Raw genomic sequence first — 13362 nt, 5'->3', positions numbered from 1 at the left:
ACGATAGTGATTTCCATCTTGAAACCAGGTAAGCCTGCCAATGACCCAAGCAGTTATAGACCAATTGCCCTTCTTTTAGACAGGCTAATCTACAACGGAATCAGCGCAACTATTTTCCAGCATATTCCAGTTGATCAAGCCGGATTCAGGCCCAATCGCAGTTGCTGCGATCAAGTGCTTTCCTTGACATTCCACATGGAAGCAGGTTTCCAGAAACAACTCAAGACCTCAACTGTATTCATTGATCTCACAGCAGCATATGACACAGTCTGGAGGGAAGTATTAATTTACAAGCTTCTCCGAATTGTACCCTGTAGGACCATCGTGCAGGTTATAAGCAATATGCTCAATGACAGAAGATTTTGAGTGTGTATGGAAAATAGTATGAGTAGAGAAAGGAAGCTCGAAAATGGATTACCTCAAGGATCGGTACTGTCTCCCCTACTGTTCAATTTGTATATCTCCGATCTCCCAGAAACATCATCACAAAAAATGTGTTATTCTGATATCATAACACTAACCACTCAACATCGAGACCTTAGTGTGACAGAACAAGTGCTACAAAGAGACCTGATTTAACATGAAACGTACTTCAAGAAATGGCAACCCAATCCGAACCCTAACAAAACAGAAGTGTCATGTTTTCACCTGAATAATCGCCAAGCTGGCATTAAACTTCACATACGTTTTTTTCACCATGAACTTCGGCACAGCAATTATCTCAAATATTTGGGGATTACACCTGATCGTACACTATCTTACAAACAACATCTTATGAAAATGTCCGAAAAGCTCAAAACACGTAATATTATCCTTCAGAAATTATATGGCTTAAGTTGGGGTTCATCAGCAAAGACTTTAAGGTCTTCTGCTATGGGACTGTTTTCCTCGTGTGCTGAGTACTGTGCACCAGTTTGGCTGGATAGTCCATATACAAAACTCACTGATACTCAACAGAATGCTAGCGTGCGGTTAATATCTGGTACTATCCAGTCCACACCCCTTTATTGGCTCCCAAATCTGTCCGGTATAATGCCGCCTGATTTAAGAAGATCAAATGCTCCCATTTGAGAGTTCAAGAAGATAGAAATGAACCCTCAAGTGCCTGTTTTGAATGATATTCCTGTTCTCAAGATAACGAGGTTGAAGCCACTACATCCATCTTTGCATGATGCTGTCACATTGGCTGACGGGAATTTTCACCCTTTAGAAGAATGGAGAAGTCGCTGGAAAGTTGCCACAGACAGTTCCTTACACAACATATTTTCTGGTGAACATCATCTACCGCGTAAGATTTTGACCACTCTAAATCGGATGAGAACAAATTATGGACGATGCAGGGATGCCCTTGATAAGTGGAAATATATCTCATCACCAGAGGGCGAGTGTGGTGCATCTCGGCAGATGATCCCCATATTGTAAGTGAATGTACACGACGTTCCTACACAGGTAGCCCGAGTGACTTTGTGGAACCAACAGGGGAAGCCATACAGTGGATCACTCAACTGGACATTCTGCTATAAAACATGTTTCTTGTCTGTGTATATTTGTAAATACTATATATTTGTATATATGTATCTAACTTGTTGCCCTATGCTAATAATAATAATAATAGGTAAATAACGTAATGATATAGTATTCTTTCACAATAGTAATTATTGTCACTGACCTTACCACAAGTGTATTTCCTGTTTTAAAACATTTAATGCAGTAGTGTTTTTGAACTGTAGTTGTGACATTGCTAATTAATTTTTTGTTGTCATGCAATTATTGGTTACTGTGTGAAATTATCTTTGATAATCCCTGGGAAATGATTGTATAGTTTGGGTTTGGTGCTCTTAACCAAGCCCTTGTATCGGCAAGTCATGCAATGGCTAGTCATATCCTAAGGTTTGACTTCGAACCAGATTTGTGACGGAAACTACAAATTCTGAATGGTTTATTTGATTTTGTGTGTGGTTAGAGTCTTCTCGGCTCTTATGTGATGCACTGACTTGTTCCTACTGTACTTTCACAACTAGTGGCAAGAAATATCCATGTCGGTCCTCAGAACTACCAAGTACCAGCTCACACTCTCTGTTTCTTTGTAATTCATGTGTAACAGGACACAATAGGCTACATTAGAGAACAATCTTGTATTATGACCATCAGTAAAATGTTGCTTATGAATGCTTTTCACACATAAAAGGCATATTCCTATTTTTTGATGGAGTCTAAATTAGCTTTCTACTCTCTAAACATATTTTGTGCAGTGGCACTCTCGGACCAGCAAAGCGACATGCATTTTATGTGTCTTCTTTTTCCTTGGTATTTATGGCAGAGGACAGTCCATTGTCTACGTAGCTTAGTCCATTTTACAACATAGATTTTAGATCCTTCTGAAGCTTCAGTCGACGGATATTATCTGCTACTTCCCACTTTGTTTTATATCTCACCTCAGGCGCTATTGTTTTCTCACTCTCATTTCAGCAGTCTACAAGTGTCATGCCACAACTTAAATGACTTCCTTTAAAATGTCTAAACTATTTGCCATGCCAGTTGGGTATTGAATTACATAAGAACACATTTTAAGATTCATAAAATTTCCTAATTGCTGACTTGTGGACATACACGTATTTGTGGGGTTACCAATTATTGATGAGATTACCTTCCATCTGTGGTGACACACATCGCCGTGAGCTAAATAGTAATGAGGCTTACTTCCGTTTGTGTAGACACACATGGTCCTGAACTTAGTTATGTGGTTTCCTTCCAGCTTTAGAGCGTCTAGTGTCACATGGCCCTGAGCTGACCACTTTGTGCCACTTCTCCACGGTTCATATTTATAGGCGTGATCGGAGTGAAAATAACAAACTGATTAACATGATCGTCTCCTGTCTATGACGTATGCAAGCAGACATATGAATTGCAAAATTCTATCCAGGCTAGAATACACTGACGGACTCCCCTCTTTTTGGTACTCATAGAATTTCACCGGATATTCAAAATGTCCTTCCCATTTAACACAGATATACCCATTTTTTATTTTTTTCAGTTATAAGTTTTTCTTCACAATGCATTTATAGGAGTCACTTAAACACGAAATCCAGAAGCGTTCAGCCATTCGAACACTATTTTGTGAAAATAAATTTTTATAGATATCGGACATAGGCTTCAGGGGAGAAAATTTGAACATACAATAAACTAATTTGAATGTTAAGGATGTGTAAAATATCCATTGCATTCCATTTTTGTAACAGAATATTCATCAGTCTGCTTCTGGTGGCAGGGTCCGGTGTTGTGATTCATTGACTCCAGTTAATTCGGTCTCGGGCCATGTCTGCATATAGTCTTCCAACTTTCAGGCCGTTGTGCACTTTATCAGTCTATGTTGTCTGGTTCGTCCCTAGCGCCTCTCTTTTCACCGACTTTCGGTGTATACTCTGACTTTCCCAATATATCGTCCTCTACACACAACACATGCCCAAACCATCGCACACACCTTTCCCCAATTTTTTTCTGGATCGGTGCAATGCCAAAACGTTTTCTAATAACATCATTTGAAATGTGATCTCGTCTAGTTATGCCAGCCTTCCACCTAAGCAACTTCGTATGCATGATGCTTAGTTGGCGTTCTACCTCTAGAACTGGGCAGTATTCGTTGCCGTAGAAAAGGACAGGATGGATAACGATAGGACAGATATCAGTTCGGTAGAACCTAGTTTAGAGATGGCCCTTCGTCCAAAGTTGGGAAGGGCGCCTGTTGTCATTCTCCACTTCAGTCAGGCTTTGTATATCCTTAAGTTGACTTCTTCAGTAAGTCGGCCATCATCAGAGATTGTGGAGACATTATGCTTAAATTTCCCTACTCGTGTTATATCTCCAACGTCAACATGCATGGTTCCAACTTCTCGACGATGTAATGCAATGTCTTCTGTCTTGTACTTGTTGAGGCGCGGGGCTTATTGCGCTAGTCGATTGTTACAGTCTTCTGTTTAACGCTGCAGGTCAAGCTTATTCTCTTCAGCCAAAATTATATCATTTGCTTAGAGAAGTGTCCATGGTATTGGACTGCGCAGGTTTGTGGTAATTATGTCCATCACAAGAATGAACAGCATTGGTGATAGGCCGGGGCTTTGATGGACTCCTACAGTTATACGGAAGTCATCAGACGCTCCTGCGGTAACTTGAACAGAACTCATTTGTTCTTTGTAGAGCAATTATACCCTCTCAACAAGGTGCTCTGGACTGCCTTGTACTTGTAGGGCTGACTGATTAGGTCATGAAGTACCCGATGGAAGGCCTTCTCAGGGTCCAGAAATTTGTGATGAACCCTCTTATTCTTTTTACAGTGTCTCTCAAGTAACAGTCCGGCAGCGTGGGTTTCTCCTATTGCGCCACAATTTTACACAAATCCAGCTTGGCTTGTTATATATTTGGCTAAATCGATAATCCTTTTGTCGAAGATTTGTTCTAAGTCTCTCATTGCGTGGTTCAGAAGTATGATCGCGCCGTGATTAGATAAATCGGCAGGGCTTCCCTTATTTCTGAATTGATACTCCGTCGCCAGTCTGTTTGTTTTTGAACTTCATTGCTGATATTGTTGAAAAGTTTGCTTTAGTCACACTGCTGCATTCCCCTCACTGAGAGAAACAAAACTCTGCCGGAAGATAATCGGGACAGATGGCTTTTCCTGGTTTCATTTCCTTCAGCACAGCCTGGACTTTAGTGACGTTATTTTCCTACATTGGACCTTCAACAGCGGAGGTGATTAAGATTCGTTGATACGGAAATTCCATGATTGAAATTTATTCAAAATAGTTCCGCCAGTCCAGTAGCAAATCGTCTGTTTGCTCGTTGATGTCGTAAAAACGTTGGACTTCTGCCGTTTTGCGATGGTTCGATTGGACTAGCCGTTAAAAATTCCGCTCGAATTCGCGCATGTCAAGCTTCACATATAGACCTGCCTACCGGTTTGATTTTGTTACGGCAAAGATCCCCTTCACTTACTAGTGGCTGCTTTGTAGGCATTCCAACGAGCAAGAAACTCGTGGTTCAGAAGCTTCTTCAACCGTGCTGCATATTTAACATCTTCATTCCTTAGCCATATGTCATGTTTAATCCTTCGTTGTCGTCGCCCTGACTTAATTGTTGCAGAATAGAGCGAACGGCGTCTTTCAGTTTAGTCCGGCTCACTTCAACTGTGGTGATTTGTGACTCTGTAACTTTTGCAACAACGGTAGTCTCCTTCTTCAGGGGCCACTATTTGATCCCAATTTGTCTATTTCCTGTGAGGTATAGGGCTCATGGTGACTTTATCCGCAGCTTAGATGACTGGTCGTTGTTGCATAGCAAGGATTTAATAAGGGACATCTGTTATCTCTGGAACATCTTTGAGATTTCATTCTCTCAGGAGGATGTAGTCAATGCGAATTGGATGGGAGCCACTGTAGTACTGAGTAGATGAATATCACTCTTTTTGAACCGTGTGTTTGCGATGATCAGTTTCTGCATAATCGCGAATTTGTTGGGCATCGTCGTCCTTTTCTCCATGTCCATGAACGCCATGGACTGTTTGTTCTTCTTTCCTCCATCCGGCACGTCCATTCAGATCATCGACAGCGATGAGAGAGTCAGCGGTCTTCTTGTAGGCAATGCCCAGAACGCATCTTTGGTTTCCGTGCTCACGTCAGTTTGTGGAGCGTTGCGCTGAAAAATTAGAATTTCTTTCTCTCCCCAATGCGGACGAGTTACATCAAGCGATTTTCAAACTTTTGCACCTCGGAGACTGAACAGTCAAATTTTGTTGATATGACATTTTCAACACTATGAGCTGTTCTTCGGTTTCTGTTGTGCATCAGTTAGTAGCCACACCTCTTTTCCCATGACTTTTCTCCACTCCATCTTTTTTCCCGCACCTCTCAGATGCCTACAAGCCTTCTCTCAAGTGCAGTGGCTTATTTGCTACTTCATCCAGGCGTAATTCAATGATGGGAGATAAAATGGGGGTACTAGCATGGTTAGCCGTCACAGCCCGTGCGACGGTAACCCCAGCGTACTTTTCATGCTGACTGGGCCCTGCCAATGCGCGTCCCTTCCAGAGGCTACACTAACCTTGATTCCGATACCATGAGAGATATTTCTGTAATGATGTGACGGTATTATTTTACGGCCGGCTTGTCTTGAAGCATTTTAGATTTTATGAGAGCAGGTAGTTACGCCGCTCCGGACATGAGGAACAGATGCCTTTTGCAGCCACTCCTCTAGAGAAGAAACGCTACCCTCTTTCCTGCATTAACTTCCAGAAATTTAGTGTACCTCTTCCGCCATCTACTTCGTACTGAAAGTTTCCATCCCCACCAAAGATGCCATTAAAGACTTTGTACGTGTTTGGTAAGCGAGAGCTATTATATTTTGCTCAAGTTCAACGGCAGGCCAGTGGGGAACCCGTATCCGTCACCTGGGACGCGCCACGTGTTACAGCAATATAGCTGGTTCGTGTAGAATATTTATCAATGCAAAATGAAACATTATTTTACTGAAGAACTAATTGTGAACCTGATAAATTACTTGTCACAGTAATCACGTATTCATGTAAAGAAGAAGGGTTACAGACTTTTGCACCTTTGCTTGGCGTGATATGCCACAAAATGCATGACATACAATCCAGTGTCGTATTTTCTTTCCCCTCTAGTCTAGTGGTGTCAACATCATTATCTTGTGAGATGAATAACAGGTTTAGTCTGTCATATCTGGAATCAATGTCCCCCTTTTATTTGTCCACTTATTTTCTCCAAAGAGTGCAGTAACAATACGTGGTCGAGCCTCCCATTACTTTGCTTGTGAGCCAGTCATGCATTCGATTGGGCCATATGAATTCAATTCATACAGCATGAATTGGGAAGTACCAGTTCATGTTACGATATATTTTAGCCTGCGTGATCGATTTTCCCATGTGCCAGTTGTTAAGCGGATCTCACCTTTATCCAAGAAATTTGTGGATCCCGCTCTTCTTTCGTAGAATATGTAGAACTACTGTGCGGTGAGGAGACAGGCACAGAATTGGATGCAATACGACTATGTTATCAATCCACAAAAAATAATCACGTTGCCCGTGATGTTTTGTTATAACTGGAATATCATTCCTTCCTTTACATAGCAGCAATATCCACTACGGTGCAATTCAACGTCTTGTCATCTCGAATTTTGGCTCAAGCCTTGATTTTCATGCTCCTTCTATCCGTAGTGTTAAAGTGATACTTGTAAGAATATTCTAGGGTATGATAGGCTGCGTTTGGTTTCAAAGTCAGGATATTAGAACATTGTAATAAAACGCTACCACCAAAGCCATATTCTGTGTGGCCTTCATAATGTCTATAACAGCAGTATATGGAGGAGAAAAGACAGTATCAATGCTAGGGAGAGAGCCGACGTAAACTTCTTATATTTCAGATATTCCAGGTTTTCATCAGGATTAGTGGTATATGTTTTGCATACGGCTTGTGTTAAATACAGCAATTAAGACGTAGACTGATGTGTTACATGGTAGTAAGTATGAACGTCCTTGTATAAACCTACCGTCCTATATATAGGTTGGCTCTGTTTGATTGCACATCAAAGCTACATATTTCGGAAAAGCGACACCGTGATATAATAAAATGCTATAGTGATATGATAACAATGTACAAATACAATATGTATATTTGTGTGACAAAATAACATTCATAAAAGATTAGCCATTGTTCAGCAGATCATGCTGACTGTCGGCAAACGATGTTCTCAACTTTATTAATATCTACAACACTGACATTCTCTCAAACAACCTCAAGAATAAGGTCTTTTACAAAAATTATTACTTGCCGGCCACAAAGCGCAGAGTGGTTCAACAAGATCAAAACTCCAACGCATATGCCACCCTTTATGTAGGAGAATACACTACGGATTTCAAGAGAATAATGTGTGCTGGATTAAAGAGCTTGTATTTCTCCTTTTAGGTTGGACCACTTCTCATGCATTCTTTAAATGAGGTCTGTTAACTCGTACATTTCCAAATCGTGACAAGTTTCTTGCGCGTGATATCGTGATTAAGAAACGACGGAACACATCCTCGTAATAAGTGAGAGCTTTCGAAATTTAGCAGTGAACTCTGAATTTGACCTCAGATGATGTTTACTCTCAGGAATGTAATGTTTATGAGTAACGAGCTCTCTGCACTCGATATCAGTGATTGGAATGTCCAGTAACAAATCGCTTGTGTGAGAGTTGTAGTGGAGTTGGCTGTTGAACTATTGGTCATATGGTTTTAATTTGTCATTGTAGATCGAGACCCAAGATGAGCTATAGAGATCATCAACCTCTGGATTGCGGATCACCTAGTGTTAGGTGTAGTTTGTGCAGTGAAGTCCTGGCTGGGAAGATGGGCCTCTTGCGACATCTGAAGAGCCACAAGGATGATCGACCCTTCAAATGCGATCACTGCGGAAAGGCGTTCTGTAGTCGAAGCACCTTTTCGGAACACCTAAGTATGCACCCGCTGCAGGTGTGCGGATTTTATTGATAAATGCTTTACAAAGAAGAAAATGCTGACAGAGGGCACGCGTTTGAATACAGGTGGGATTATAAAGGAATGCTCAGTAGGTCATGAAAAGTTCAGGAGAACTCCATACATGCGGTCTCTAACGGGTGAGAAGCCATACTGCTGCAACGTCTGTGGAAAATCCTTCATCCGGAGATATCATCTAGCAGAGCACACGCGTATTCACACAGGCGATAGGCCTTACTGTTGCACAGTATGTGGCAAGTCATACGTCCAGAAAAGCGGATTATCTTATCACCAACTGACTCATACAGGGGAGTGACCGTACAATTGCAATGTCTGTGGCAAATCATTCATTCAGAAAGGCGCTCTAACTTATCATATGCGGACCCATTCAGGTGAGAAGCCATTCAGATGCAATATCTGTGGCAAGTTATACAGCAGAAAATCCGACCAAGCTAATCACGTGCGGACACACACAGACGAGAAGCCATACTGTTGCAACGTCTGTGGGAAATCCTTCGGCCAGAAGGCCCATTTAAGATATCACATTCGTACTCACACAGAATTTAAGCCCCACTACTGCAAAGAATGTGGTAAATCATTCAACCGAAAAGGCACTCTAACTTATCATATTTGGACCCATACAGGCGTTCTCACACAGGCGAGAAGCCATACCTCTGCAATGTCTGTGGAAAGTTATTCAGCAGTAAATCCGTCCAAGCTATTCATTTGCGGACACATACAGACGCGAAGCCGTACTGCTGTAACTTCTGTGGGAGATCTTTTAGCCAGAGGGCTTGTTTAACAGACCATATTCATACTCACACAGGCGATAAGCCATACCGTTGCAATGTGTGTGGTAAGTCATTCATCCGGAACGCAGCTTAGCAGTTCACATGCGGAATCACACAGACGTGAAGCCAAAAAACTGCAACGTCTGTGGGGAAATCTTTCAGCCAGAAAGTCCATCTAACAAATCTTATGCTTACTCACACAGGAGATAAGTCATACTACTGCAAAGTCTGTGGAAAATCGTTCATGTAGAAAAGTGCTTTGACTTATTACATGTCGTTTCACACAGGGAGAAGCCTACAGCTGGAATGTCTGTATTTTAGCAGGGAAGCCTACCAATCTATTCACGTGAGGACACACACACACAGATGAGAAGCCATAATGCTGCAGTTTGCACCAAGTAATTTATGAATAAATCCGTCCAAGCATGTCACGGACGGACACACACGCAGATGAGAAGCCTTACTGCTGCAACGTCTGTGGGAATTCCTTCAGCCAGAAAACCATCTAACAGGTCACAGGCGATAAGCCACACTGATGCAATGTGTTCGGCAAGTCATTCTTCGATAAACGCGACTTGGGAGTTCAATTGCCGACACACACAGGCGAGAAGCCATACTGCTGCAATATCTGTGGCATATTCTTCAGAATCAAAGTCAGCATAGTAGTTCACATGCTGACTGAGACAGGCAAGAAGCCAATCTCATGCAATGTCTGATGCAGGGTATTCAGCAGGAGATCCCACCCAGCACGTCGTATGCGGACTCACACGGGCGTAAGGCGCACTGGCAAATCCCTCCTCCAGAAAAGTTACCTACCAGTTCACATGCGGACTCACACAAGCGAGAAGCAATTCTGATGTTATGTCTGCGACAAATCCTCAGCCAAGGAAGTCACTCTAACAGTTCAGATCAGAACACACACGAGTACTCAGTAGTGCGATAAAATATTCAGAGAATCATGTAAGTTAACCATGCACTTGTAAACCACACTGGAGAGATGCCGCACTGCTCCGTGTTTCTTGGCAAATCGTTCGCAAGCAGCACCATGCTGTCGGTTCACACGGGCTAGATGGCGCACGAGCGTTACCTCACGTCGTCATTAAGCCGCACGTCATATAATAATACTTTTATTTTGCTTAACGTCCCACTAATTACTACACAAGTGCCCGGAGTTCCACAAGACCTTCTCCACTTCCGGAGATGTAGCGAGGCACATGCGATCGCAAACAGCAGGGAAGTAATAAGTTCTTCAGCTAGAACGGCACCTTTTTGCACACCTCATAATGTACACCGGGGAGCGGTCCATCCCTTTGTGTCATTTTCCCTGAGGGAAAATGTTAAGGTAACATAATGCTAGGTCCGTGTGAGAAAAGAGCAAAGGTCATTTCATGAATTATCTCTTCATCAACCACAGATATATACAACCGCTTTTTCTTTCTCAAACATGGACGACAATTTTTATGTTTTCGGACCAACGTAGAAGTGTACTCATTAACAATCGTTTGGGAGCCGTCCAGATGCGAGGATAAGAAGTAATTCGGATGAACACAGAAGGATCATACGGCAAGGAAAACTGGTAAAAGACTAGAAGCGCAGGATAGAAGTATTCAATGTTTTGAATAAACAATTCAAGGGAATAAGTAAGTGCCGAATCAAGTCACAATATGACGCAGTTGAAGAAATTGTTGCTGAAACCTGAGTATACCTGTGCTCCCCCTTCCTACATGTTGTGTTATCTTTTATTAGGCCAGTAGCTCAAAACTCTCGGCACTTGTACGATAATATTGTGTCTTAGCCGGTTCTGAATGCAAATTGAACGTTCTACTTCAGTGCCCGTAGCTATTCGTGAAGATCACGCAGTTCTCGAGGGGAGTCTTTAAGTAGGGAATACGTATGTCGACAGCTGTAGTATACTTTCCTCCATTTTTGTTTACCTGGTTGCAGAGATTGCCCTCTTTCTTTTCTCTAGTGGAGCCTTAAGGATGTCACTAAAAATCTCTTATATCTCAACGTTGCAATTGTTGAAGAGATATAATGAGTAATGAACCTTTTTCGTCATGTCAAAATAATGTTAGCCTGTTCCAGGTCTTCAGCATGAATTGTTAACTCTTGTTTCTCAGGGGGTGTTAATGGCTCTTCGTCACTTCCAGACATGACTATTGGGGTATCAAGGAAGGCCTACATATATTAAAAGCCTACATAATCTAACGATGTTTATTCAATAAGAGACAATGAAATATGATGGCGGGTGTGTATACAAATATGGCATAAACAGTGGTCTGCGGTCAGTGATATTAATGTAACGCCGCGGCTGGACGATTTCGAGTTGAAATCAATATCCACCAGAAAAGAAAGGCTGAAGGGGTATTCACTGAAAACCAGTTTACGGTTAACTAGAAAACAACATGAGATTTAATCTCCTCAGCATCCTAAACAACAGTGCGTTATGCATCCGATTTCTCGATCATCTGAATATCAGGAAGTGTTTTCGATACCATTTTAATTTAGGCTATCCACTTACTGTCCGTTAGCATAGGACGAGACACCTGGACCCTCAACGGAATCTGAGTAACATCGAATTCACATCACTGGGCTATCATGGTCACCCACTATATTAATGCTTAAGGTGGAGGACCAAAGTGACCTCTCGTTGAAGTTAATTGAACGTGCGTATGACCACAGTGACCCTCCAAAACAAGTGGACTTCAAGTGCCAGTGAATAATAGCGTAAAATTACACAACATAAAATAGTGTTATTTGTATTGAGTGAATGATGTTTCATGAACCGAACCAACAGGTTGAAGTCATTGGAATAAATTCATCTAAACCTGTGAAAATAAATCCTGTTAACATTTAGTTATAACTTTCAGTCAAACCCCAAAATAAACTCGACTCATGCGTAACCCTTATATATTATAGGTCACGGAGTTCAACTACATCCACTTACATAGTCCTACTAAAATATAAACACACAAAATATTACAACTCCTTTATGAACAACATAGCCAAAAATCATGGGTATCCCATGGACTAATGGCAGGGTGCTACTACATCCTATGGAATACCATGTGGTACCGACTCTTTGTGTCAAACAGGAATACTCACCTCTCATATAGGAGCAGTTGGCTGGCCACATAATTTCACGATCCTAGCATGGGCGAGCAATCCCAAGAATCCCTTCCATGCAGTTCAACCACCATCCTGCTTTCCACTGAAGGACATGCCATCGGCAGTCCTTAACACCTAGCTAAACCACGAATATATCATGGAATGGAAATCTTAATATCTAAGGACAACCTTCTGACAACAAAGTAATTATTTAAATGCTCAGTGGCAATACGAATTATGGCTGTGTTTAGGAAACATCGAAAGTAGCATACATAGTCAAGTGTTCGGGAATGTTACTGAGAATCCACTCTGTCATTTGCCTACACAGTAGAATTGAAATTCGAATTACTCCCCATTTATTTTAACAACAATAATGTTGTAACACGGCCCTCTATATCCAAAGAGGTTCCACCTCATATAAATGTGAACACCTGTTATCTCGCCAAACAGATTTATACATGCCGCTCTCCACTGGCTTACAAGTGAGCAAACAAATCTCACCACGGACGGCCTTTTACTACAGCACAAATCTTCGTCCAAATCCTTGTATTATCAGAATTTTTCGGTCGACATTATTGCCATCACGAATTATTTCAAGTCTAATGGGATCTGTAGAATTTGATATGCATTTCACTGGTACTAATGGAGTTGTTGGATGAACAAAGAATCCATCTGGATATATGATCCTGTTCAGTGTTCAAACAATGGACCGTACCATATTTCAAAACACTCTGTCCTGATTATTTCCCTCAAGCATTTTTACAAAGAAACCTTGTCATTATCTACACCATTACCTCTGGAGTATCTACTAGGAGCATGTCTCACAAACTGAGTCACTTGGTTTCATAACTACATGGACAAATAGAACTTATCCACCACCGACACTTAATGACAGTTACGAAGTTTCTCACTTCGCTTGGAAGTACTATACTCAGACGCAAA

At 41.6% G+C, this 13362-nt stretch overlaps 1 protein-coding gene across 1 annotated transcript in view; it reads left to right on the top strand.

Annotated features, from left to right (window-relative positions):
- The window catches only part of LOC137503267 (zinc finger and SCAN domain-containing protein 12-like), a 44339-nt gene extending 35803 nt beyond the window's left edge, over positions 1–8536 (top strand). Inside the window, exon 6 of the mRNA XM_068230812.1 lies at positions 8299–8536. Coding sequence (XP_068086913.1) covers positions 8299–8536 — 238 coding nt within the window. The remainder of the gene's footprint in view (positions 1–8298) is intronic.
- Positions 8537–13362: the final 4826 nt, after the last annotated feature.

This window comes from Anabrus simplex, chromosome X, assembly GCF_040414725.1.
Source record: "Anabrus simplex isolate iqAnaSimp1 chromosome X, ASM4041472v1, whole genome shotgun sequence".
Taxonomy (NCBI): domain Eukaryota; kingdom Metazoa; phylum Arthropoda; class Insecta; order Orthoptera; family Tettigoniidae; genus Anabrus; species Anabrus simplex.
The sequence above is the reverse complement of the archived record's forward strand: the minus strand, read 5'-3'. Positions and strand labels throughout refer to the sequence as shown.